The sequence below is a fragment of the Lepus europaeus genome, chromosome 4 (genome assembly GCF_033115175.1).
Source record: "Lepus europaeus isolate LE1 chromosome 4, mLepTim1.pri, whole genome shotgun sequence".
NCBI lineage: Eukaryota > Metazoa > Chordata > Mammalia > Lagomorpha > Leporidae > Lepus > Lepus europaeus.
This window is the reverse complement of record NC_084830.1, coordinates 110737167-110760265: the sequence shown is the minus strand read 5'-3', so window position 1 is coordinate 110760265 and position 23099 is coordinate 110737167. Positions and strand designations below refer to the sequence as shown.

Below are 23099 nucleotides of genomic sequence, written 5' to 3'. Positions count from 1 at the left end.
GTGCTCTATATAGAGATGAGCTGGTATTAAGTTCCAAGGATAGTGAGTATGCATTTTTTAACTATAGAGAAAGCAGCTACATAAACTCCTGCAATTTAAGTTGATGTATTGGTCTTTTCCCCTTCATTGTTATAAAAGTAATTTTTGCTAAATGAATATCTCTTCATAAAACCATAGAACCTCACATATAGCATTTCTGTAGAATATCATGGTCGATGTTATATATTATTTTACGAAGAAGCAGTGGTTTTCACATGAGCATACAAGTGTAGAGTTTTTGTATATGCGTGTGTGGTTTTTTAAACATAGAGATGATCACTTTTGTGCGGCAGGATCTTGTTTTTCATCCTTTTTTCCTCATAATGATTTTAAATGTTCAGTTTTCAGAAGAGACCTCCTTTCCAGTTTCAGAGGGGGTGACCCAACCAAATGCAGTGTTGTGCTTTGGTATAGAATTGTTATCAGCTCAGTTGATTTCATTTCTAGAAATGCCAACATTTTCTAAGCCCAATTTCACTTAATTCAATTGAGAGTTTAGTTGAGGTCCCCAACTTGCCACAGGTGTATGACTTCAGGAGTTTCTTAATTTTGTATGAGTTGCCTCAAACATCTTTTCATCATTCCAGGCTAACTTTGGCAAAGAAGCCAGCTCAGCTCTGAGTCATTCTGCTCATTTGATGTTGGATGATGCACAGATCTTTACAGCAGAGTAGGTGTTCTTATCTCTATTCAAGAATGGACAAACAGGCCCTGAAATCTTAAGCAATTTGCCAAAAGTTAGTGGAATAGACTGCTCTGTTGCCTGGGTCTGTTAATTCTAGGAACAGGGTTATTTTCATTCTATCATGATGTCCAAGAGTATAAATTCATTTGAAATTAGCATAAGCCAAGCAACTTAAGATTGAAGCTCTACTACAAGATAAAATTACATAAGAGATCCCAAATGGTTTTGCTTTATTGGATTATTCTCTATGCTGTTCTTTTCCATTGCTGGAGCCAACTGAGAGCTGACTGTATGGATACAGGAAGAAGGATGGGTGGCTTTGAGCCAGGGGTAGCATATCTTATTGAAATGTGGCTTCTTAAGTACGACAAGTGTATTTATCTTAATTCTGACTTGACATTATGTATTCTGGTCTCATTTTGTGGGTTTCAACATTACACTAGAAACAGAACAAGAACATCTTGAATGACAATCCAAGACTTAAATAGTGCAAACTGAGATCCCTTGCCAAATTTCCCTCTTGCTCCCACTGAAATAGCTTTATGCACTGCAGTGGCTGTGACAAGGGAAGGTGAAACTGTTGGAGTGGTTTGCTCAATTGGTTTCAGTTTGCAGTGGGGGACAAACATCCTGTGTCCACACAGGAGGCTGTGCTGCACAAAGATCTAACTCAGACGCAGGGCCTTCAGCCAAGAGGATTTTGAAGTGCCTTCTTCATTTAGTGTTTATTTAGTTTTAGGATCCCTTTCTAATAGCATCAGTTGAACCACAGGCTGGCAGGGAACTTACGAGGCGGAATCTGAGCCTTGCCATCAGACCCCTCAATCTCCAAGAGCATGGAGCAATTACTTAATTATATTACTTTAGTGGTTTATTCAGCCGTGCCAGTTTGACTGGGGTCTTTTCAAAAGAATGAGCCAGACCTTGAAGAACTCAGACTTTGGGAAAGAAAGATCTGTTAAGACTAAAATGGAAACAAGTGTATCCTCATCCATAGTCCTGCTGCTTCTTCCATCAGGTGGCCTTAGCCCGGTTACAAGGAAGGGAAGCTGGGCACATGAATGTGTGTTTGAACCTATCTACAAGGTTGATGTTGCAGGGATGAATGGATGAGAAACAGTGTCGCATTGTGTCTTAGCCTTATTTATGTCACTGATCAGATGTAAGTGACAGGTTGCTGGGTCTCATGATATTCAATATTGCAGATAAATGAAATGTGGAATCCTAGAGTTTAAACCCAAACCAGATTCTGTCTAGTGGCTAGGCAGTTTCAAGCACTGGGCAGAGACTTGTGATGCTCTGGAACAGCCACTACCACTGAAACACTTTTTGAATGCCCATATCGCACAGGACAGCCACGCCAAAAGTTCCTTACACCCTGGGGTGACCTTAGTCCAGAGAGGAAGGCCCATTCAGCATGATTTGGGATCAAGGAGCTGATTAAAATGAAGAAGACCCCAACACAACAGGGTGATCTTGCATCTATATGCCCTGCCCACTTCGTTTGTGCTTATATACACTGATATGCTAGAAACTGCCATTTTATCTAATTTATTTTTTGGAGTACCTTCTTATAACCCTCCTCTGTCTTTCTGCTCTGTGCAACACTTTAATCTTTTCTTTGGGGTTGATGAGCTCAAGATAAGAAGCAAGTGTTGATATTATGGAGGTTCTGGAAGGTACAGTGGGGGGTTTGCTTGTAGTGGGAATCTGAACTCACAGACGAGGAGGCAGCTTGGATGCGAGTGATGGAGAACTCGCCAAGTGATCGTCCCAGCATCGAGGAAGTCCTCAGCCAGCCCTGGCACGCCCTGGGGTTAGGTTGGTGATCAGTTGTCCAGCAGCAGCTCTACCAGCCCCAAGACTCTCCTGGTTTGCAGGTCAAGTGGCTTGAAGCCCAGGACCTTCGCAGAGAAGCAGAGAGGCCCTTGAGGGCAGTGGTTCCCCACCTCAGGGAGGTACATGGAAGAACATGGGGAAGGCAGAACAGATGGTCCCAACCAGCTCAGATCCACCAGAAGCACTTCTTCTTCACCTTCTTGGTTTTCCGCCTTAAGTCCTGTTTCTCAGGGGCCGGGGGTTCTGCTGGGGACTTTGGTGGAGGAGATGCCTCCTCAGTTGGTTCTGCTTCCTCCAGACTCTGCAGAACTTCATGGAACCTGCCTTCCTGCTGCCGAAAGTCATACTCCACACTGGAAAACAAAGAGTGGGAGGAAGGAAAGTAAATTCATAGCAGTGGGAACGATTTAGCAACAGCAAGTGCCCAGCTGACATGGGCTTTAAGATCAAGTTCCCGATCCTTAGTTACCTACTGGCTGTGTGATGTTAGCAAGGCTTCACCACCTCTCAGAAACTCTAGTTGGTCATTTGTTGAATTGGCACCTGTAACACCTTCCTCACGGGGATGTTATTAAGTGTAAATGAGACACGTACCATGGCAGCCTAATGGTAGATGAATGTTCAGTAAATTCTGCCTTCAGATTCTCTTCTGCATTTATTTAATGCTTTTCATTTGATAATATTTTTGCACATTTGTGCACAAAACTGCCTTATTATTACAGTGTTAAATAATACTGAGGAATATACAATAAAGCTGACAGCTCAGGTTCCTCATCTGTGAAATAGAGATAATAATAGCACCTTTTTATAAAGGCTTTCTTTGGGATTAACGCAAGGGTATTTTAAAAAGTTCGTAGTTGGGGCTGTCACAGTGGGTGGGATAAGCCACTGCCTGCAGCACTGGCATCCCATATGGTCGCTGGTTTGAGCCATGGCTGCTCCAATTCTTATTGATCTCCCTGTTAATACCCTGGAAAAAAGCAGTGTAAGATGGCCTAAATCCATGGGCCCCTGCCATCCATCTAGGAGACCCAGAAGAAGCTCCTGGTTCCTGACTTCAGCCTGGCCCTGCCCCAGCTGTTGAAGCCACCTGGGGAGTGAATCAGAGGATGGAAGATCTCTCTCTCTCTCTCTTTCTCTCTCTGTTTGTCTTTCCCTCTCTCTTTGAAACTCAGCCTTTCAAATAAATAAATAAATCTTTTAAAAAAATTATGTAGAAAATCAAATTAAAAGATAAATTTATGTTGGTACAAAAGTTTTTGAAATTTATGTGAAGTGTTGTCATGACATGTTTTTGAAGATCTCTTATTTGCACTTTTTCTTTAAAAATTTTTTTGTATCCAAATGAATTTATTTTTTAATTCTTTTTTCCATGAACTTTTCAAAGTACCCTCATAGGTATAAAATGAGATAATATCCACAAAGTGCTCATAATGGTGTTTGACATATAGCAAGCCCACTATGTATATTAGCTCCCATTACCGTTATTATTATCATTGTTAATATTATTACTACTAATATATTGTGACTTGCCTTTGGAGTTGCTTTTCAACTCAACAATGTGTCTTTGGAGCTTTAGTGTTGCTCAATGAAGATATATTTCAATATTCCTCCGTTGATGGGCAGTTCCAACTTCTATTTTTTTAATGCTATTTTACTCATGTGTATTGGACATTAATATATGTAATGCCAGCCCCCATTGTACTATATTGACTACCACAAAACCACAAAGGTCTGTGAGGTGAACAAGAAGCCTTTGGGGCCAGGGTTCCCAGAGGGCATGGGAGTTGGGATTGGGAGCAGAAGGTCTGGCCTGTGAGGAGTGGGCACTGAGCTCTCGCCCTGACTTCTGCATCCCTGGAAATCAGGCTCGTAGACCTTCCTGGCTGCTTCGTTGTCTCTCTGCTCAGTCTCCCCAGAACCTCTCAAGGGCTGGGACAGAAAGAAGGAACCCAGCTAGACATCATGCAGGCTGTGCACTGGCTCCCTCTACTCTGATTGTCTGCTTTTCTCCCCAGCAGATTAATTTATAGAGCAGTTGTCAATGACGGGCTCCTTGTAGAAAAAGCCCTTAAGCTTTAGATGTGTTTATTGCCTGGTTTCCTACCAGAGCTCTCAGGAGGCCCAAGGATGAGAGCCAGTGTGGGAGTGGAAAGTGGAGAAGTGTGGAGTCATGAAAACAGCGCATGTTCCTTGGTTAGCCAGAAAGATGCTGAAACGTTGCTTGTAGAAGAACTGAAGTCTCCATGCTGGTTGGGGATGCAGAATGACTGGAAGAAGTCTTTATACCCAGTGAGGACTAGAAAGTGGCCATGGTTCAAGGGACACTGGTCCTTGTCCACTATTCCATGTCACTTCCCGGGTTCAGAATTAGTGCTCTGAAAAGGTACATTGTGACTGCTTGCGTGACTAATGAAGCCCCCAAAGGTGTTGGTCACAAAACACTCTGAAATGAAGGAGACAGGACTCAAACATCAGAAGAGAGAGGTGGCCTGTTCTATAGCCAGATTGATAGGGGGCTCAGTTCTTGGGGTGTGCTAGAGGAGGCTATCTAATTGTCTCTGTACTTTTGATAAGCTTCACCTAGATTTTTTTCTCGCTTATTTTTTTTTATTTTATTATTTATTATTTTATTATTTTATTTTATTTTTTATTTTTCTCGCTTTTCTCTTTCTGGTCCTCCCTGTAACCCTCTATATAGTGACATACTCCTGACTGGGTTAACTGCTTAATGGATTAAGCATAAGCTGTATGTTTTGAAGCAAAGCTCTATGACCAGTTAACTGTGAGGTCTTACACAAGTCATTTCCTATTTTCAAGCCACAGTGTCCTCAGTTTCAAAATGAGCACAGTACCTACTTATAAGATCACAATGAGTTTTGAATGACATATGTGTGTACCATGTGCAGCATAAAGTAGGCACTCAGTATTTAGCCAGTCATTCAACAAACATTCACTGAGCTAGGGAAGAATTATCTCTTGCAAACTGTGCATTGCACCAAGAAAAAAACTTAATGTGCCGCGGCTCAATAGGCTAATCCTTCGCCTAGCGGCGCCGGCACACCAGGTTCTAGTCCCAGTCGGGGCTCCGAATTCTGTCCCGGTTGCCCCTCTTCCAGGCCAGCTCTCTGCTATGGCCCGGGAGTGCAGTGGAGGATGGCCCAAGTGCTTGGGCCCTGCACCCCATGGGAGACCAGGAGAAGCATCTGGCTCCTGCCTTTGGATCAGCGCGGTGCGCCGGCCACAGCGCGCTGGCCGCGGTGGCTATTGGAGGGTGAACCAACGGCAAAGGAAGACCTTTCTCTCTGTCTCTCTCTCTCACTGTACACTTTGCCTGTAAAAAAATTTTAAAATAAAAAAAAAAGAACTTAATGCAATGAAGCACAAATTCTGATTCCCCACACCCTGCAGGTACTAAGAGAATGCATGGTTCACAAGTAGGAAACATCCATAATGACAGTTCTTCTGGGTTTCTACCTTGGGTTTAAATTGATCTTCATCATAGAGTACCACGTAGAAGTAAACTGAGTGCCCTCCGCTCATTCTAGGAGTCACCAAAGCTATCTGGTACAGAACATTCCATCCCTCCCTCCCTCCCTTCATCCATCCATCCATTGAGTGCCCTCCGCTCGTTCTAGGATTCACCAAAGCTATCTGGTACAGAACATTCCATCCCTCCCTCCCTCCCTTCATCCATCCATCCATCTTGCTCTGAGCCTGACACTGTGCTGGGTTCCAAGGAAATAATAAGCTAGATGAACCCGGATGCTGTCCCTGTGGCTCTTCCCAGTGATCAAGATAGGTGATTAAAAGAGCAATTTCTTTCCAAATAATAGTGTGGGTTGGCTAAGTATCCGGCTGATGGGCTCTCCTCTTCCCCATCAGTCTGAAGAAGAAAGGCAAATGGGCGAGGGCATGGTCCCTTCCCCATTTAGAAGGCAGCTGCCACCAGGGCAAAACACACTCCTCCACCTCTCCTCCAAACTAAACAGTAGCTTGTCAAACGGATGAATAAGAAGAAGTGTGACAATTTGTGAGCGTCACATTCTGCTCAACTATTTCTTCTTTCCAGTTCTTCTTCTTTGTGCTCTAAGCAAATTATATGAATGTACACATAATGTATCAGCTGTTTTCCTCTCCTTATACATGAATCATCTCTGCTTCATAATCCAAACAAATAACAACAAATCACCTGAATCTGTCCAGATGTACAAGTGTTCTGATAACTGTTAGAAAAACATAGTGTTGTGGATGATTCCAGAATGTATGTAGAACTGGCAGGCCCAGGCAGAAAGCAGTCAGGAGGCAGAATGTAAACTATATCTCATAATCACAACTGGAAGTGCAGCCCAACAAAGATACAGAGCAAGGACTTTAAGTTGAACACTGCTGGGTTTGAACCCAGGCCACACCATTTGCTGGCCGGATGACTGCTGGTGAAGTTTCTTTTATTACTCAGCTGAATGTGGGGTTATAACAGCTACCTCACTGGATGGTTGTACAGATGAGACACAATAACATGAAATCACCTTGTCTGGGGCCCATTCTCTGCCCACTCCACTCTTCATATCTAAGTCCTTTGTCTTCATATCTTAGGGGCTGCATGCCTCATCTCCTTGCTATACCTTCTAATTGTACACCTTGTCAGCAGCATTGCTCCTCAACCCTCCCCTCCGTGTATATTCAGGGAAGAATATCCTCTTTATATCTCTATGGAAACACAGCAGGGTTCCATTATAATCACTGGGATTTAGGGAGCCCTTCCACCCCCCTACTCCTTGATCTTGACAGTTTAACGGGGATTGAAAGTGACTTTCTTTTCAAGGCCAGGCAAATAGCAGAATATAGAGAAGTGTGTGCACTTTGCAAAGAAATTGATTAATGTGTTTTAGGCCAAAGCAATTTATTAACATAAAGGAAAATTGTCACACTTCTTCTTATTCATCCGTTTGACAAGCTACTGTTTAGTTTGGAGGAGAGGTGGAGGAGTGTGTTTTGCCTTGGTGGCAGCTGCCTTCTAAATGGGGAAGGGACCATGCCCTCGCCCATTTGCCTTTCTTCTTCAGACTGATGGGGAAGAGGAGAGCCCATCAGCCGGATACTTAGCCAACCCACACTATGCTCAGCAACTACTTGAAAAGAAGAGTAAGTTGCCGACTTGGTGAGAATTCCAGTAAATTCTGAACAGAAGGTTTGTACATTCTGCGGATGGACTCTGCTTTGGATTTCAGCCCAGGAATCAAGGCTGTGATAACTTTTTCAACCTTGCCTCCTCTTTTGCACTACCTTTTGCACTTCTTACCCTGCCATCCTTACCTTTTTTTTCTATCCACATTCCGTCTACATTCTGTATTTCATGCAAGATCACAAGGAGGAAGACAAGTGTTGAATACTTCGTTTTTTATGCAGATCCCTGGCTCATGGTGGGGTACACATAGTAGTCAAGACGTTGTTAAGAGGCAGGGCTCATGCAGCAGCCATAAAAATGATCCCTAGCATTCAAGGTGCAGAGTTTGATCCTCCAGAGGATGCGTGGGACAAATGACCCATGTACCAGGGAAGCCCAGTTCACTGTCTGGGAAGCCCTGGAGCCCTTCCTATCCAATGATACGTCTGAGCACAATGTCACATTGCATCTAGAAAGTAAACCTGGAGTGGAAGAGAACTTTAAGATTTCCCTCTTGAGGGCCCCTCACTAATCTAGCTGACAGATCAATGCTCCAACCATCACACCAGGTGAAAAGCAGAAGGACGTTTGTCTAGGTAAGTGGAAGCAGCACGAACCGTTCCTAAGTCATGGTGTGTCTGGAAGAAGAAACAGTGAGGAGCAGATAGCAAAAAATAGGCAGATACATAAATACATAAGCCAAGAACAGACCTAGATTATAGGTGCAGGATCTTGGCAGGACAAGCTGAAGTTGCATGAGCCAAAAGGAGATAAAAGTTTATATAGGAACAAACAAATACAAGAAACCTCCTACCTTTATATAACACTTTTAAAATTATAAAAACTGCAGATCTGTGTTTTTATTTTATCCTCCAAGATAGCTCAGGAAGGGGCCAGCACTGTGGTACAGTGGTTTAGGCTGCTGCCTGTAGCACTGGCAACCCATACAGGTGCCGGTTTGAGTCCTTACTGCTCCGCTTCTGATCCAGCTCCCTGCTAATGCACCTAGGAAAGCAGCAAAAGATGGCCCAACTACTTGAGCTCATGTACCCACGTGGGAGACACAGATCAAGTTCCTGGCTTCTGGCTTCAGCTTGGCCCAGCCCTGGTCCTAGTTACCTCATGTTGGGCATTAGGAATTCACATGTGAATTTTGGGAATATGGCCCAAACATCCATTCAATGGCACCTGGCTTCCTGACTCCCAGTCTTTTGTTTTTGCTGTTTGAAGAGGGATGACATGTTTCAGCCAAGGGCCTGGCCCCATTGAGGGTCTTATTCTAAGGTGAAGAAGCAGCAAGAAAGAACCTGGACCACATTAGATTAGGACACATGGTAATTTAAGTGGGCAATAATAATAATTGTAAGAAGAATGACTATCATTTATGGACTCTGCATGCCAGACACTAGGCTACAAATGTAAGTTACTTGTACATAACTCATAGCTCTACAAGATAGAAATACCTTCATTTCACAAGTAAGGAAACTGAGGCAAAGTGAGGTTAACTATTTAGCCAAGGGCTAAATAGGAACAAGTGACAGCACCAAGGTTTGAACCCAAATATTGTTTAGCCTCAAAGCTTGACACTAAGGTGCACTATGCTGAAATAACATAGTAATCTGTATCAGTGTGAGATCCTGATTGCAAATGGTTTGTGTGTATTTTGGGGGAGGGCTGATGTTCCTGGGTAATGCCATAGAACTCAATGGAACCAGACCCAACCTGAACTTGGCTGCATAGGGGATCATTTATGGGCTAACTGACCAGCCCACTCTGTAATATCCTTTCTAGATTTGAGGGCAGCCTTAACAGTAAGTATGCACAGAAAAGATGTCCACCCACTTTGGCGGCATCTTATTCCAGGTCATATCTCAGTTCAGCAGTCTAGAGTCAGGGGTTAGCTACTAATATTTCTAATGAGCAGGTGGGCATTGCCCTTTTATAAAGTGTTGATGGGTCACTGCCTTGTCCAAGCAAGTTGGCTGAGAAATGAGTGCTCCGTGGTGTCTCCCCAGGAATAAAACATCTTTCATTTTCTTTGCTCCTTCTTTCTTGTCTCTCGTTGGAGCATTTCTGTGGTCCCTGTCTGCATAGAGCCCAGGTGCAACACGGATTTATTGACCTCCTGCAGTGTTCTTTCTTAAAGAATGAGCTGTAAGAACCGATGGCTGCTGTGAAGGTGGTTTGGTTCCTACGCACGTGGATAAATCACATCACTTTGGAAGTGCTCTGGGGGAGGATTATAGGCTGACAAACAGGAACTTTGGGGTGTTCTTTCCCCCTCAGTTCTGAAAGGGATATTGCTCCTAAAACTTTCTCCTAATGACCAGTTGGCTCATTGTCCAGAATACCCCTTCTTAAGTCATCGATCTGCTAGCAAATCCTCATAGAAACACAGGTTCTCTTCTTGGAACACAAATAAGCAAGGCCAAGCTGTAGAAATCTCCCCTTCTGATCACTCCCTTTGAAAGATAACTGTGTTCTGGGTTCTGTGGCTCTGTGACAAGAAAGTCTGCATGTTAAGCCTGGAGAAAAGAGTAGGTTATCTCAGAGAAATGTCACGTATGTATTTACTGAAGATGCAAGGTCAAAAGAGAGGAAGGGACAGGAGAATCTCCTGAAACGAGGAATTATGTTTTAGCCCTGGTTCCACTGGATCTTGGACAAATTACTTAACCCCTCTGGGTCTCATTTTCCTCACCTGTAAATTGGGGACAGAATTCTCCCCACATTTTAGAGTCGTTGGGAGCCTGAAATGAGATAATGCATGCATGTATGGTATTTAGCAAACTGCTTGGCAAAGTGTCTGGTTTAACAAATGTTAATTATTATCACATTAACTTGATGGAGAAATAAAGACTGGGCCATTCTGTGGTCAGCTGTGGCTCCTGTGCCAGCAGCCACCTATTTGTTATTCCTGTGGAACCCTCAACTTGCTTGATTTTATATTTATGAAATGTTTCATCCTTTTAAGCTATTAATACATTCAAATAGGGTTCATTTTTTTTATTGCAGATAAATTGCTGATGCTGTAAATCCTCTTTCTTTTCCCTTACACTTTAGGGAGGAGAATAAATGAACAAAGCCACCAAGAGAAGCAGGGAATAAGGACAAGTACATGTCTTAGGTGTCAACTTGTTAGAGAAATTCCTACCTGTACCCCAAAACAGACAATGTAAAGAGACAACATAAGCTATGTTTGTGGTTGGTTGGTTGGGGGTGCTGGTGATACCGCTATGAGTTTCACGTTAGTGCATTTGAAATAGGATTGCTCAGTCTGTATTGGATTTTGATGAAGGCTGCAAATGCATCAGTGATTACCAGAAAGATCTGCTGTGTGCTTCATAATTATCTTGCAGTGTGGGCCTCATTGCTGGATGGAGAGAAGCCTGTAGCTGAAAGACTGTGGCTCTCACAAGTTTACCTGGCTCTACTCTGGGAGAGCATCAAAAGCAGACAAAAGGAAAATACTAAATAATTTAAGTAGAAAGCTGGTTGCTAAACCCAGAGGACTGAGTGCATATTGCAATTTCTAGTGAAATGCCTTTTTCTCTGGTTAGGTAATAGCTTTAAGTGGCAGTCACGGCCAACGCCCTGTGGCCAAACAGCTTACGATAGAAGGAAACTCAAAGAAGGGCTCTCAGCACCACATGACCTCAGGTGGCTTATGAGCTCCCCAGAGCCTCTCTCTCTCCTAGGGAAGTTGATGTCCTTGTTTTTCTCCTGCAGGATGCATGTTGAGGCTCTGGCCCGTGTTCCAGGAAGCCTACTCATCGTATGGTCTCAGTGCCAAAACTGCGAGGGGGAAACACCAGGAATGAGAATGCTAGTTTCTAGATACAAAGGGAGGCTCTTGCAGCAGATTTTCTTTTGAATATTTTCCTTTTGAATATCCAGAAGTTCTGCTCAGTCCGATGCACGTGGATTTTAACAGTGGAGGCATTGGTAATGATGAAAAAGCAAGCAGAGGTGGTTCGCGGAGTTTGAGGATAGGAGAGATTGGTTGTGGAGAACTGGGGCCATGTTTAGATTCATGCCCTGCCTTGGCTCACAAGCTAAGGAGATGACTGAATTCCTCTCCCAAAGGGTATGTGATGGTAATGGGCAACACTTGGCAAACCCATCCCTGCCAGGTGTCTACAATCCATCCTCCAGGACTCACCAGGAGCAGCACCTCACATGGGGGCTTTTGGCCAAGGAGCAGAATTGGACTTAATTGGCCTTAATTGGAGGAGAAATGTCAGCCTGGATTGCCCATCAGTTCCTGATCTCCAGCAGGGCCTGAGGAGCTGGAAACGTAGGAAGAATGAAAAGCTGCAGATGAATCCCCAAAGTAATACAGAAGGCAAGCCCGGGCTCCACAGTGGCCTGAGAGAGGCTCACTTTCTCTTCTCACTGGAAACAGGAGATATCTGAAGGCACACTCACTCCAAGAACAAATCCCGCGTTCTCCTTCTCCCCTTTCCTTTGCCTCCATTCTCACCTGCACCCCACTTGTATAATTAGCTGTATCTATGCCTAACCCTAAAATCAAAGCCAAGAAAAAAGGTAACTCATCTTTCCATGGATGCTGCTCCTGGTGAGTCCTGGAGGATGGATTGTAGATACCTGGCAGGGATGGGTTTGCCAAGTGTTGCCCATTACCATCACATACCCTTTGGGAGAGGGATTCAGTCATCTCCTTAGCTTGTGAGCCAAGGCAGGGCGTGAATCTAAACATGGCTATTCTCTAGGCTATTTGATAAGCAAGAATTTTCCACTCAAGGGATGGTCATCACAAAGGTTTCTAATAAATTAACTGTCATCTCCTTGCAAGATCCTGATTTTACCTAATTCATTGATCCTCAAGCCTCCTTGAAATCAGACTTTCTCAGGCAACTTGCTTCAGCTGCAGGTTCCTATCCTCTACCCACCCCTCTGATCTGTCAGGTCTGTGGGTAAAGCCCAGTAACCACTACTAATGGAAACACAGGGGATCTGGCACAGCTGGACTGTGATCAGGCTTTGAGGATACATATGGGGCCTGCACTGTCAACACAAAGCTTCACCATGCCCTTGATTGAGTAGAATTCAAGCACTGATATCCATTGAATGGGTCTGGCCTCTGTGGCTGGCAGGAAGACAAAGCTAAGTTCCATGATTCTAATGTTGCCACTGCCAATTACGAGTTCCAGAGTAATTCTGCAAATGCCTCACATCTCTCAACATCAATCACCTAACCTGAATATTGTGCAAGTGCCTGACCCTGTCCAAACCTCAGTACCTTTATATGTAGAAGGGAAGTACTTTAGCTTTTCTCATGTTTGTGAAGATTAAGTGTGAAACCAAAAGGTACTTAAAATGACCACAAAATAATAGATGCTTAGTAAGTGGTAGCTCTCCTCTTATTTCTCTCCTTTTAATTGTATCCCAACAGATCTTTGCCCTCAGCTGTTGTAATTGTAAAAATTATCAAAGACACATACACTGACCTCCAGTTAGATGTGAATAGTTTATGAATTATAAGAATTTGATCTGAGGGTACTCATTTCCTATTGCTGCTGGAACAGATTAACAAGAATCTGGTGACTTAACACAAATTTTATTCTCACAGTTTTGGAGGTCAGAAGTTCTGCATAGACGATGCATCCCTTGCTTTTGCCGGGTTTTAGGAACTTCCCACTTTTTGTTTTGTGACTGCACCATTTTTATCTCTACCATTGTCATCATATCTCTGTCTCCGATTTTCCTACTTTCCCCTCTCCCTTACAAGAATCACTGTGACTAGATGTACCCACTCAGAGACAATCCAGGCTACTCTCCAATCTCATATCCTGAACTAATCACATCTATAATGTCCCTTGGACCATATGAGGTCACATCTTCATAGTGCCCCCAAGTTAGGATAGGGACATCCTGGTCTATCCTACTGCCCTGGGTTTTGGTGGTATGGCAAGAAAACATGCAAATCTAATGCTTTAATTCCCCCTCCCATGGGGACATTTCAGGAGCTACTTTAGTCAGGCTGGACTTTGCCTTTCTCACCACAGCCTGTGCAGATATACTGGGCAATGATGTTGGATTAGGACCCATTAGGAACCAGGATCTCAATGACCTGTGAAAAGTTCAGCATGCTGCCTGAGTCAGCAGAGGAAGAACTGATTAGGTTCCATTTTGTTGAATGTATTTTAAAATTGAAATTCCATGGATTACATTCAGTCCTGATTCGATTCAGTTCAAATGTACCTACTGAGGATGTGTGCCATGGAAACTTCCTTTCCATGATAAGAACGTTTAACTAATTAAGGCCCTCTCTGTTCTCACCCAAGGGTAGGAATGCACAAAAATGGTCACAGTGACTTTACTTTGGGGGCAACCTACACAGTTCTCTCAAGTGTCCTCTGCTTTTCATTCCTCCTGCAGTCAATATACTGGTTCCTTTCTTTGACAAGGCTCTCTAGAGCATCAACTACGTATTAGATCCTGGCCCATGACTTTGAGATGCTGGCCATTTCCTGGAGGAAAGAAACTCATAAATCCTGCATTAGGATGCAGCAGGATCAATGGTGGAGGAATGTGAATACACAAGAGTCCTCCCTCAGAAAGCGTAGAAGGTTGTCCAGGGAACTGGTTTTCCTGGTAAGAGTAGGCAGTGTCCAGATAATGCAGTGCAGAAAAGACATTCCAGAAAAGTGAGGGAATTTATGCAAAGGAACTGAGGCTTGCGCAGCTTCCAGCTGGAGAGTTCCCTGTGCCTGGACAGCAGCTGGGGACTCCGCAGGTAAAAAGGTGGGCATTCAAGGGGCCTTGAGAAGTGACAGGAGACAACAGGAACCAGGACAGGATTGTTTGACAGGGAAGTGACAAGACCAGATCCTCCTCTTCAAGTATAATTTAGCAGTCCACATGAAGGATTACATGGGATAGGGCAGAAGGGAACAGTGACCAAAAAAACCAATTAGCACTCAAGACACAAATGATGAGGGCCTTTGCTAAACCAGAGGCAGAGGAGTTGGAGTGAAGGGGCTGGATTTAGCAAGTAGAATGAGTAGCCAATATGATGTGTGTTGTGCAGGAGAAGAAGTCAGTGTGCCAGTGGGTTCTTACTGGCGTCATCTCATGGTCAATGTTGTTGGGGGAAAATAACAAATAAAGGAATAGAACTAATTCTGTGCAGAGGAATGACAAGTGTGTTTTCAGATGTAGTGAATTAAGTGGAAAAGTGCTGAATTAGTTGAAAATTACATAAATTTCCATGCACCTTGAGAAAGAAGTAGGGGCATGTGGGTGCCACAGGAACAAAAAATGTCTGTGAGAACAGTTGAAGCAAAAGAAAGAAGCTAGGCATGAGGAGAGGAACGACTGATCTGGTTGAATCCCAGACAATGAACAGCTCTTCTGTTTCTTTCTCTGCTCCCCAGCGCCTTTCAAGTTTACATGGCCAACCCCTCCCTCACCCCTTCACAATGCTGAGCTTGTGGTGTCTCGCTTGTATCTCCATTCCCTAAGCAACATGCTCGGGTGTTGGATGAAAATTTCTTCTGGGAAAGACTTTCCATTATTTCTCCTTCAAACATGGGAGCATTTTACAACAAAATCAAACTGCTTTTTCCAGAAAAGAAATGCATGATCCGTGTAGTCAAAGTCCTCCAAAGAGGCTCTGCCGACTCTATTTTTAGAGTGAATGGAAGATCAAGTGCAGAGAGATATGGCTGGAGGGACAGAGAACAGGCTGAGGGAAAAGAGGAAGAGGGAGGGGGCTGGAGACGCCTCACGCCCTTGAGAAGAAGAGGAAAAGAAGACAGTTCTGGTGGGCGCCATTTTCCAAACTTCGCCACTCGTTCACCACCTGTGTAGTTTTTGTGAGGTTCCCCAACACATCTGCACAATTATTTACTTAACCTTCTTCCTCTAATTCACCTTTTAAGCTTTATAATAAAAACTATACAGAGCAGGCAATCACACTTTTGAACATGGAGATCCACATCAGTTTCCAAAAAATATATAAGAGGATTAATTTTAAAAGTTGAAAATTCCCATAAAAAATTTAAAAATCATCACATTCCGACTAGGTATTGTTACTTGCCAAAGGTGTGAACCTGAACCCCAGTCTGTCTTCACAAAGAAATACGGTAAGCAAGCATTAGGAAGGTTTTAAAGACATTGTAGCAGCAAACTCAGATTTCCCCTTCTAGGTATTCAGAGGCTTAAGATATATTTGAAAAGAGAAATATTTTCTCAGTGAGTCATTCAGTGTTATTTAATCTGGGGTATCACTGATGACATTCACTCCGCTCACCTGATCTTCCCAGGATTCATGCTAAGGAGAAGGAAGAAACGTGAATGGGGACCTAACAACCTGGGAGTACCTCGAGGTTTTGAGCAAAATCTCCACTCCCTGTCCCTTGCAATCTATAGCAGTTAAACAAGACAAAGCGGAAAACCAAAAAACAACCTTCAAAGGAGTCCTTTCTCACTGGTCTATGGAAAACGCTGGAAACCCCAGAGAGCCACACAGGGAATTGCTGGGCCTCAGTGTTGGCCCCACGTGTCTTGATACAAACAAGCAGCAGAGCCATAGCCCTGGGCTGATGGGGCCTGTGGGAAACACCATTTAGAAAACCTTATGTGTTGCTAACTTGGCAGCAGTCTCTCCAGAGAAGGAGACCCAGTGAGCAAGCCATCATGTGCCCGTGTGCTTTATGTACAGTGACGTGCACTGGGCCCATCCATCACTGTGGAGAGAGACTGAAGCTTAACAAGGCCTGGGGATGAGTATTCCACATCACTTATTCATTAGCTTCTAAGATCTGACTTTCCAGGACACAGCGCAAGTTTGAAGTCATTTGAAATGTTAAAAAAAAAAAAATGACAACTCTCATCTTCCCCCTGTTACTATGACAGGAATGTTGTTCTGATCTCTTTGCTTTCATCAAATTAATTGCCCGTTCTTTCACTGTGCTTTGGATACAAGGAAATAGTTGCTGTCTGGGAGAAGAGTCTGGCTTTGAATGGCAATGAGGGAGTCATGCAGACAATGCATGTTCTTCTGGAAAGGGAGGAGTGCACGATGGTGGGCTAACCTGTCTGGGGGATGCATCTCCATTTAGAATGTTTACTTGGGATGTTTAAGTGAGTTCTAGAAAAACGAAAACATTTTCAGACTTGTTGGAAGATCATAGTTTAGCCAGATATCGTTGCTTTTCATTCAGCTTAGACTCTTAGAATGTCAGAACTAGAACAGGCCATTGGGAACATCTACATAAAGGCTCTCAGTGCTCAGATGAGGGAACTCAGAGTCCAGAAATGACTTGCCTGAGGCCGGTTCATGAAACTCACAGTAGACTAAGAAGTAACCCCTGCCCTTTTTACTTCCATAAGCCAAATTAAAAAATCATTTGAAGGTAATAGAAAATACATACTCTGGCTGCAGAAGAGATGAGAGTCTATCCAAAATGTAAATGGAGTTTAGTTCAAATTAATTTTTCTTGTTTATGATGAATAGTTTTTTGTTCTCCCTAGTTGTCTAGACATCTGATAATTTTTATTCTCCTGGTGATTAGAAAATTCACTTAAGGTCACAGACATAAATAAAGGAGCAAAAAGGCAAGAATTGGTAAGACTTTCTACTTCTGCTTTCCAGTGCTGCAAGCATTGGCCAAGATCCACTTTTCTGAGGATGGACTTCACATTAAGGTGAAAGGCATTTTCTGTGTGCAGTCCTGTATCTTTGGTGTAGACTCCATATGAAGAGCTGACACTTTCAAAGAGAAAATGCCCATGACCCTGTCTAAGTATAAGCACCTCCTAACTTGCAGGTACCCGGTCCCTTATTAGGGTGAAATTTCAGGATTCTGCCCGAGAGGATCAGAAATTCTTTAAAGAAGACATAGGCAACCCAATTGGGCTGCACTTTGCTCAGGCTCTGCACTGCCATTTTTATTGAAGAGCGAAAAGCAATCGAGAAAGCAAAATGGTACATTTTTGTCAAACAAAATTAGATGTCATCAGCTGAAATGACTGCTTTTGACCACTTTTCACTGTGCCAACGAAAATGGGCTCCCAACTACGGGGGCATTGATCTTTCCAGTAATAACAGTAATGAGAACTTGGATTTGTACAGGGGTTTGAAGTTACAAAAGGTATTCACCAATACTATCTCATTTGCTCCTCAAGGCAACTCTGAATAGTGATCGTTGTTCCCACTCTACGGATAAAGATATTGAGCCCATGTTATGGTAGCTGTCATGAGACTTGAAGGTTAGAACACAGATCTTAGAGGAGCGAGTGTTTAGCCTTGCAGTTAAGACAACCGTGCCTGATATCAGAGGGCTTTGGTTCAATTTCTGGTTCCCAAACCCTGGGAAGAATCAGTGATGGATCAAATAACAGAGTTTCTGCCACCCATATGGGAGTTCTGGATCGAGTTCCCAGCTTCTGGCTTTGGGCAGTAAACCGGCTGATGGCTATTAAATTCAAGAACAAAAATAAAGCTAAACTTAAAACCATGGGTCTTTTGACTCCAAGTTTACCACTGTGTCCCTTTTATCACTTACAAAAAAAAAAAAATCAACTTTTTCTCAACAACCTCACCTTATTCCAGAAGGAAATTGTATACTTAAAATGAACACAAAATGCTCAGCACAGTTTTTAAGATGTAGTAGGTACTGGGTGTGGGAGAGCTACTGTTGAGGAAGAAGCAATGTCGTAACATAATTATGATCAGAGATTTGGGGTTAGAAAGATCTGCATGTGAGCCCCGAGTCTGGCCCCTTCTGCTCTGGGAAAATGCTCTACATGTGGTTGGCCCAGTGGATTCACTTCCCTGAGGATCAAAACATGCCCCTCATAAAATGTAATTGTGCAGTGATGCAAACCAGCAGGTAGGACTTACCATGAAGCCTGCACTTAGTGTTCAATGCGTGTAGGGATGATTAGATCAAAACGAGCTGCTCATGGACCTTGTAAGGAAGCAGAGTGATCCCTGCCTTAGAACCAGATGTTAACATTTCAAAAACAGCTTGTCTTTTAAGTCTCAGGTATCCAAAGGCCTCCTGTCTTTGGCTCTGCCTTGACTGTCTGCATTTCAGGGTTTATTAGAGTGTTCTGGGGACCCTCTGCCTCGACAGTGTCCAAGTACCTGTATATGATGCACGCCGTGTTCTGGCAGGTACTGCAATTGTTGAGATCTTGGCCCGTTCGATAAAAGTTGCGCCTGGAAGATAAAGCATTTGCTGGATAAATCCAGCGGCACAAGCCACATGGTACACATGCACTCTACCGGCTTGTCCCTTAGTCCCCACACGGCAGCATTCACGGAGCCCTGCCCACTACAAATAAAGCCTCATGAGAGTCATGACAACAGGATGCCACATTTCTAGAGGGCTTCATACATATTTAAACACTTGCAAGTTGGAGGGTTTTTTCATGCTGACCACAATGCTATGAGATGAGAGATTTTGCAAGTGAGTAGAAGAAGTTGACCCTTTGTTCGGTGTATTTCTCTGCGTCCCCGAAGTGCCTCCCTCTCATAATGTAATTCTAGTTCTGAACAGCAAATGCCAGTTAATTACTTCTGTCTTCTAGCCTTTTTGATGAGCTTTCGCCCTTGCTTCCTCTCAGTTTTTGGAGAGCACTTTCTGGAAGGATGAGCATTCCTCACTCAAACAACTCACTGCCTCCTCCTCCCCAGACTGATGCTGAGTCACCCAGGAAAGCATTTTGTGATGCCTCTTCCCTTTGCATGATCATCTCATTGCAGTTGCTGCTAGGTAGTCAACAGTGGCCCAAGTGGTCAGTAGAGGGGAAGGTTGGCAGCAAGCTCAGTGGCTACCTCGGGTCCTTTGTGATAAATGCACACAGAACTAAAATACCGGGCAAATGCAGAACTCACAAAGAGGATGGGGTAGAGGAAGCATCTGCCTGCTATCATGTTCCCCATTGTTTATTCATTTAGACTCTCATGTTTATAAAACTCATTTTTGATCCTGCTGCCTCAGCTCCCTTTCTGTAGTCTGTTGACACCTGGAACCAAAAACAAATTGCAGTGGAAACCCCTCCCCTGCCACATCCACTAAAGCCTGGAATTAAATGAAACCCAATCATAGCAAAAGCAGGTCATCCGTTATGATCTGGCAAGGAACAGGACCTCACACATTGGGAGACATTTTACTAATGGAAACCAGCGCTCTTTCTCTGCCCCTGTCCTGGTAAATAAATTCACTCAGTTGGTTTTAATAGAGAGAAATTCACCTTACCCTTCGGTGAGAGCTCGGGCTTTCTCCAAGTCTTGAATTACATTCAAAAGGACTTTAATTTTCTCTTGGTTCGAGTGCAGAGATTCCTCCACGGATTGCAGACGGCCTTGGAGGTCGCAGAGTTCACCCCTCGCCAGGTGAATTTGATTAATGTCACTAATCTCCCTGTTGCTCTGAAGTTTGGCCTCATTCCTTGGAAGAGAGGATGGGAGGTGATCACTTCCCGGACAGTTTTCAAACACCGGGGAGTCTGACTCGGTGGGGTTCTTTGCCATCTGCTCCTGACACATGGGTGCAGATTTGGGTGCACTGTTAGTTTTGAGTGCCCCTGGGTCCTGCTGACTGTTACTGGATGAAGGACAGTCGGGGGCTCTTGCTGGATGGGCTGGCTGGCTGTGGGAGCCTGGCGAAGGGGAGCTGTGAGTTCGTGGAGGGGAGGGAATGCACATTTCCTTTGACTGATAGGACAGTGAGCCAAGGTCTTTATCATCAGAGTTGTCTTTGGACAAAAGCAATTCAGGTTGAAGTTTTCCTGTGCCTGATGTGTGGTTGGCACCGCTGGTGGCATTTATACAGGAGGGGGATCTTTCGGAATCCGATGGCAGCATCCTTCTCCCATCACTTGGACACATGTCAACCAAAGTGGGTATGGTGTTGCTCATTCCAGCTGACCTGTCTGGGCTGAAGGAAGGACTATGATAAATATCATCTGGGACCTGAATAGCAGCTGTTGCTTTCTCGGAGGCCCTCCAAGTCCCTCCTTCCAAGCATATGGTAACAGGCCCATTGCTTTGCACCTTGGACACTCTAGGGAGAAAGGGGTGGGACATCTTGACTCTTTGAGGCCCATCCTCAAGATGCTGAGCCAGCCTCAGGTAGGCAAGATCAGAAGACACAATATCCTGTTCAGAGAGGTTGCCGTTGACCTGGATGGCACTTTGGGACGCTGTTGGCATTTCCACCAGGGACTTGCTGGCTGTGAGCTTCTTCCTTTTGAAAACTGGGAAATGCTTCCTGAGACTGGGAGAGGTCTGGATCGCCATGTTCCGAAAGCCCCCTGCCTTCTGGGGCCTGGGGAAGGAGAGCGAGTAGGTGGGGGGGTGATGGTGCCTGGCTGTCTGTGTCCGCCCCATCACAGCTGGGTCCTCAGGAGTTTGGACTTCGACCTCAGCTAGGCCAGTTGGATTCTTAGTGGTCCCATCTTCCTTGAATCTTACCTGCTGGGATTTGCTCCGACGGTGGTGAGGTTGTTTCACAAACTCCACTGACTCCAGGCTGTTTCGCTTTAGAAGCACAGGTCTCACTTTCATATTTTGCTGGGCCATTGAGCCTCAGTGGGAAGGGATGGGACCATGTACTTGTCTTTGGCACATCTCCCTTAGGTCTTTGGAGCAGCAGCTAATGATGGCATGTCAGACATGAAGAACTGCAGGCCCGGATGGATTCGTGCTCTTCTCTTAGAGTAGGAAACCCTGCCGGCCATTCCCAGCCTGTGGAGGCTACTTAGGAGCAATCCGTAATGCTTCCCCTGCAGTTAAAATATTATTTCATTGCAGTCATAACTGCTACTTAGATAAACAATGAGTTAGGCTAACTATTAAACATCTGATCTACCCAGAGAGCTGGTAGACTGTTAATCAGGGGAGCCGTCAGGCAGTTCTGATCCTGGAAGAAGCTTGCTGTCTTAAACAAAAAGACAACAAAAGTACCATTTAGGGGGATAGTGCCAGACTCACAATGTGTGAATTCCAAAAGAAATCTGCTACGTCTAGAACATACGGCTTCCTTTCCCGCAGCATCAATTGCCAACGTAAACCTACAAGAAACTTAAACACATATTCTTGCCATAGCAAGTACATTGGTGGAGAACTAAATGACCCAGGGATCTGCTTCTTTGATGATGCCTAGTGCCCCTAAGGGAACTCCCCATTCTATATCAGCCAGAGCTTCCTTTTTGGGGGCCATTGTTTTCTTGCATGCTATTTCCCTCTCTTTCAGTGAGAGGAACTTATCTTCCTAAATAGCCTGACAGGCCCAGTTGGGTGTGACCAGGACAAGAGCGAGGCATCAGAGGGCATTCAGAAGTCAGAGTCCCGTTGTGGTGTCTTGGCTGAAGTTCCCATGTGGGCCAAGTGAGGCATGCCTGCAGCTTGGGGGATGCTGAGCCCAGAGCCACAACATTCACATGGTTTGAGACCAGGCAGTCCTTACAAGCAAGCAAGTTGTGCCTAAAAGGGAAAGAGACAACAGTTGCCCTTGAGAATGTGGTTCTGGCAGACCCAGGTTTCTCTCCAAATTCCTGCCTCCTCTCTGAGTATTTTTGAATGGAGGACCTGGGAATAAGTTGACCACAGTGCCTGTCCCAGCTCACCTAGCGAGCCAAGCATCTTGTGGGTACAGGAACTTGGAACAAAATACGCGTCTGTCTGCAGCCTTTCCCCCTCCCCTCCCAGGCATCATCCACCCAACTCCTGTTCCTCTGTGAAGTCCCAGCTTAAATGTCACTTCCTTGGGGAGGCTTTAGAATGACTTTCCTCTTGTAGACATCCCTGGTGCTAGACCACATCTGATGTCCTATTGTACATTCTCATCTCATCCATTACAACACAAATTGCAGCCAACATGAAACAGTCGTTTGTGTTCACATTTGTTTGATGTGCTCCCTTCTCTTATGCAGGAGCTCAGGGGCTGGAACGATCTCTTCCACTGCTTGAGTAGTCCTAGCCCTTCTTCCAGCTCACTGCAGGTGCTCAGTGAACCTTTGTTCAAAGAGTGGGCGGCTGGACAAAGGGCAGGTCCTTTGGAAACAAAGGAGAGCCTGGGCACAGGGAGGGGAAGAGTGTCCTTCCAGGGCGCCAGGACCAGTGGATTCTCTTTGATGACCACATGCTTCCTTAGAGACACAATTTTCCCCTAATGTCTTCATTTTTCTATTGCTTTTTGGGAGATTAATGTGCATGGTCTTCTCTGAGGAACATATACCTTGTAGCAACAACAGCTGTCATTTATTGAACACTTATTTTTACCGTGCTGCGGGCTTCACAGGTATTAATCATAGCAACTCGCATTTACCAAGTACTCACTAATGTGACAGGTGCTGTTCTAAGCACTTTCCTACTGTAACATTTTCACT

The 23099-nt window shown here is 44.4% G+C and overlaps 2 protein-coding genes across 2 annotated transcripts in view; one reads left to right on the top strand and one right to left on the bottom strand.

Annotated features, from left to right (window-relative positions):
- Window positions 1-23099, top strand: part of DOCK2 (dedicator of cytokinesis 2) — a 439395-nt gene that overhangs the window by 212563 nt on the left and 203733 nt on the right. The gene's annotated exons all lie outside the window — the stretch shown is intronic.
- INSYN2B (inhibitory synaptic factor family member 2B) lies at window positions 2730-21291 on the bottom strand. Its single transcript, XM_062189657.1, has 3 exons — window positions 19967-21291; window positions 18850-18924; window positions 2730-2916 (listed from the first exon to the last, which is right to left on the bottom strand). The coding sequence occupies exons 1-3, from the start codon at window positions 21289-21291 to the stop codon at window positions 2730-2732; spliced, it is 1587 nt and encodes a 528-aa protein (XP_062045641.1).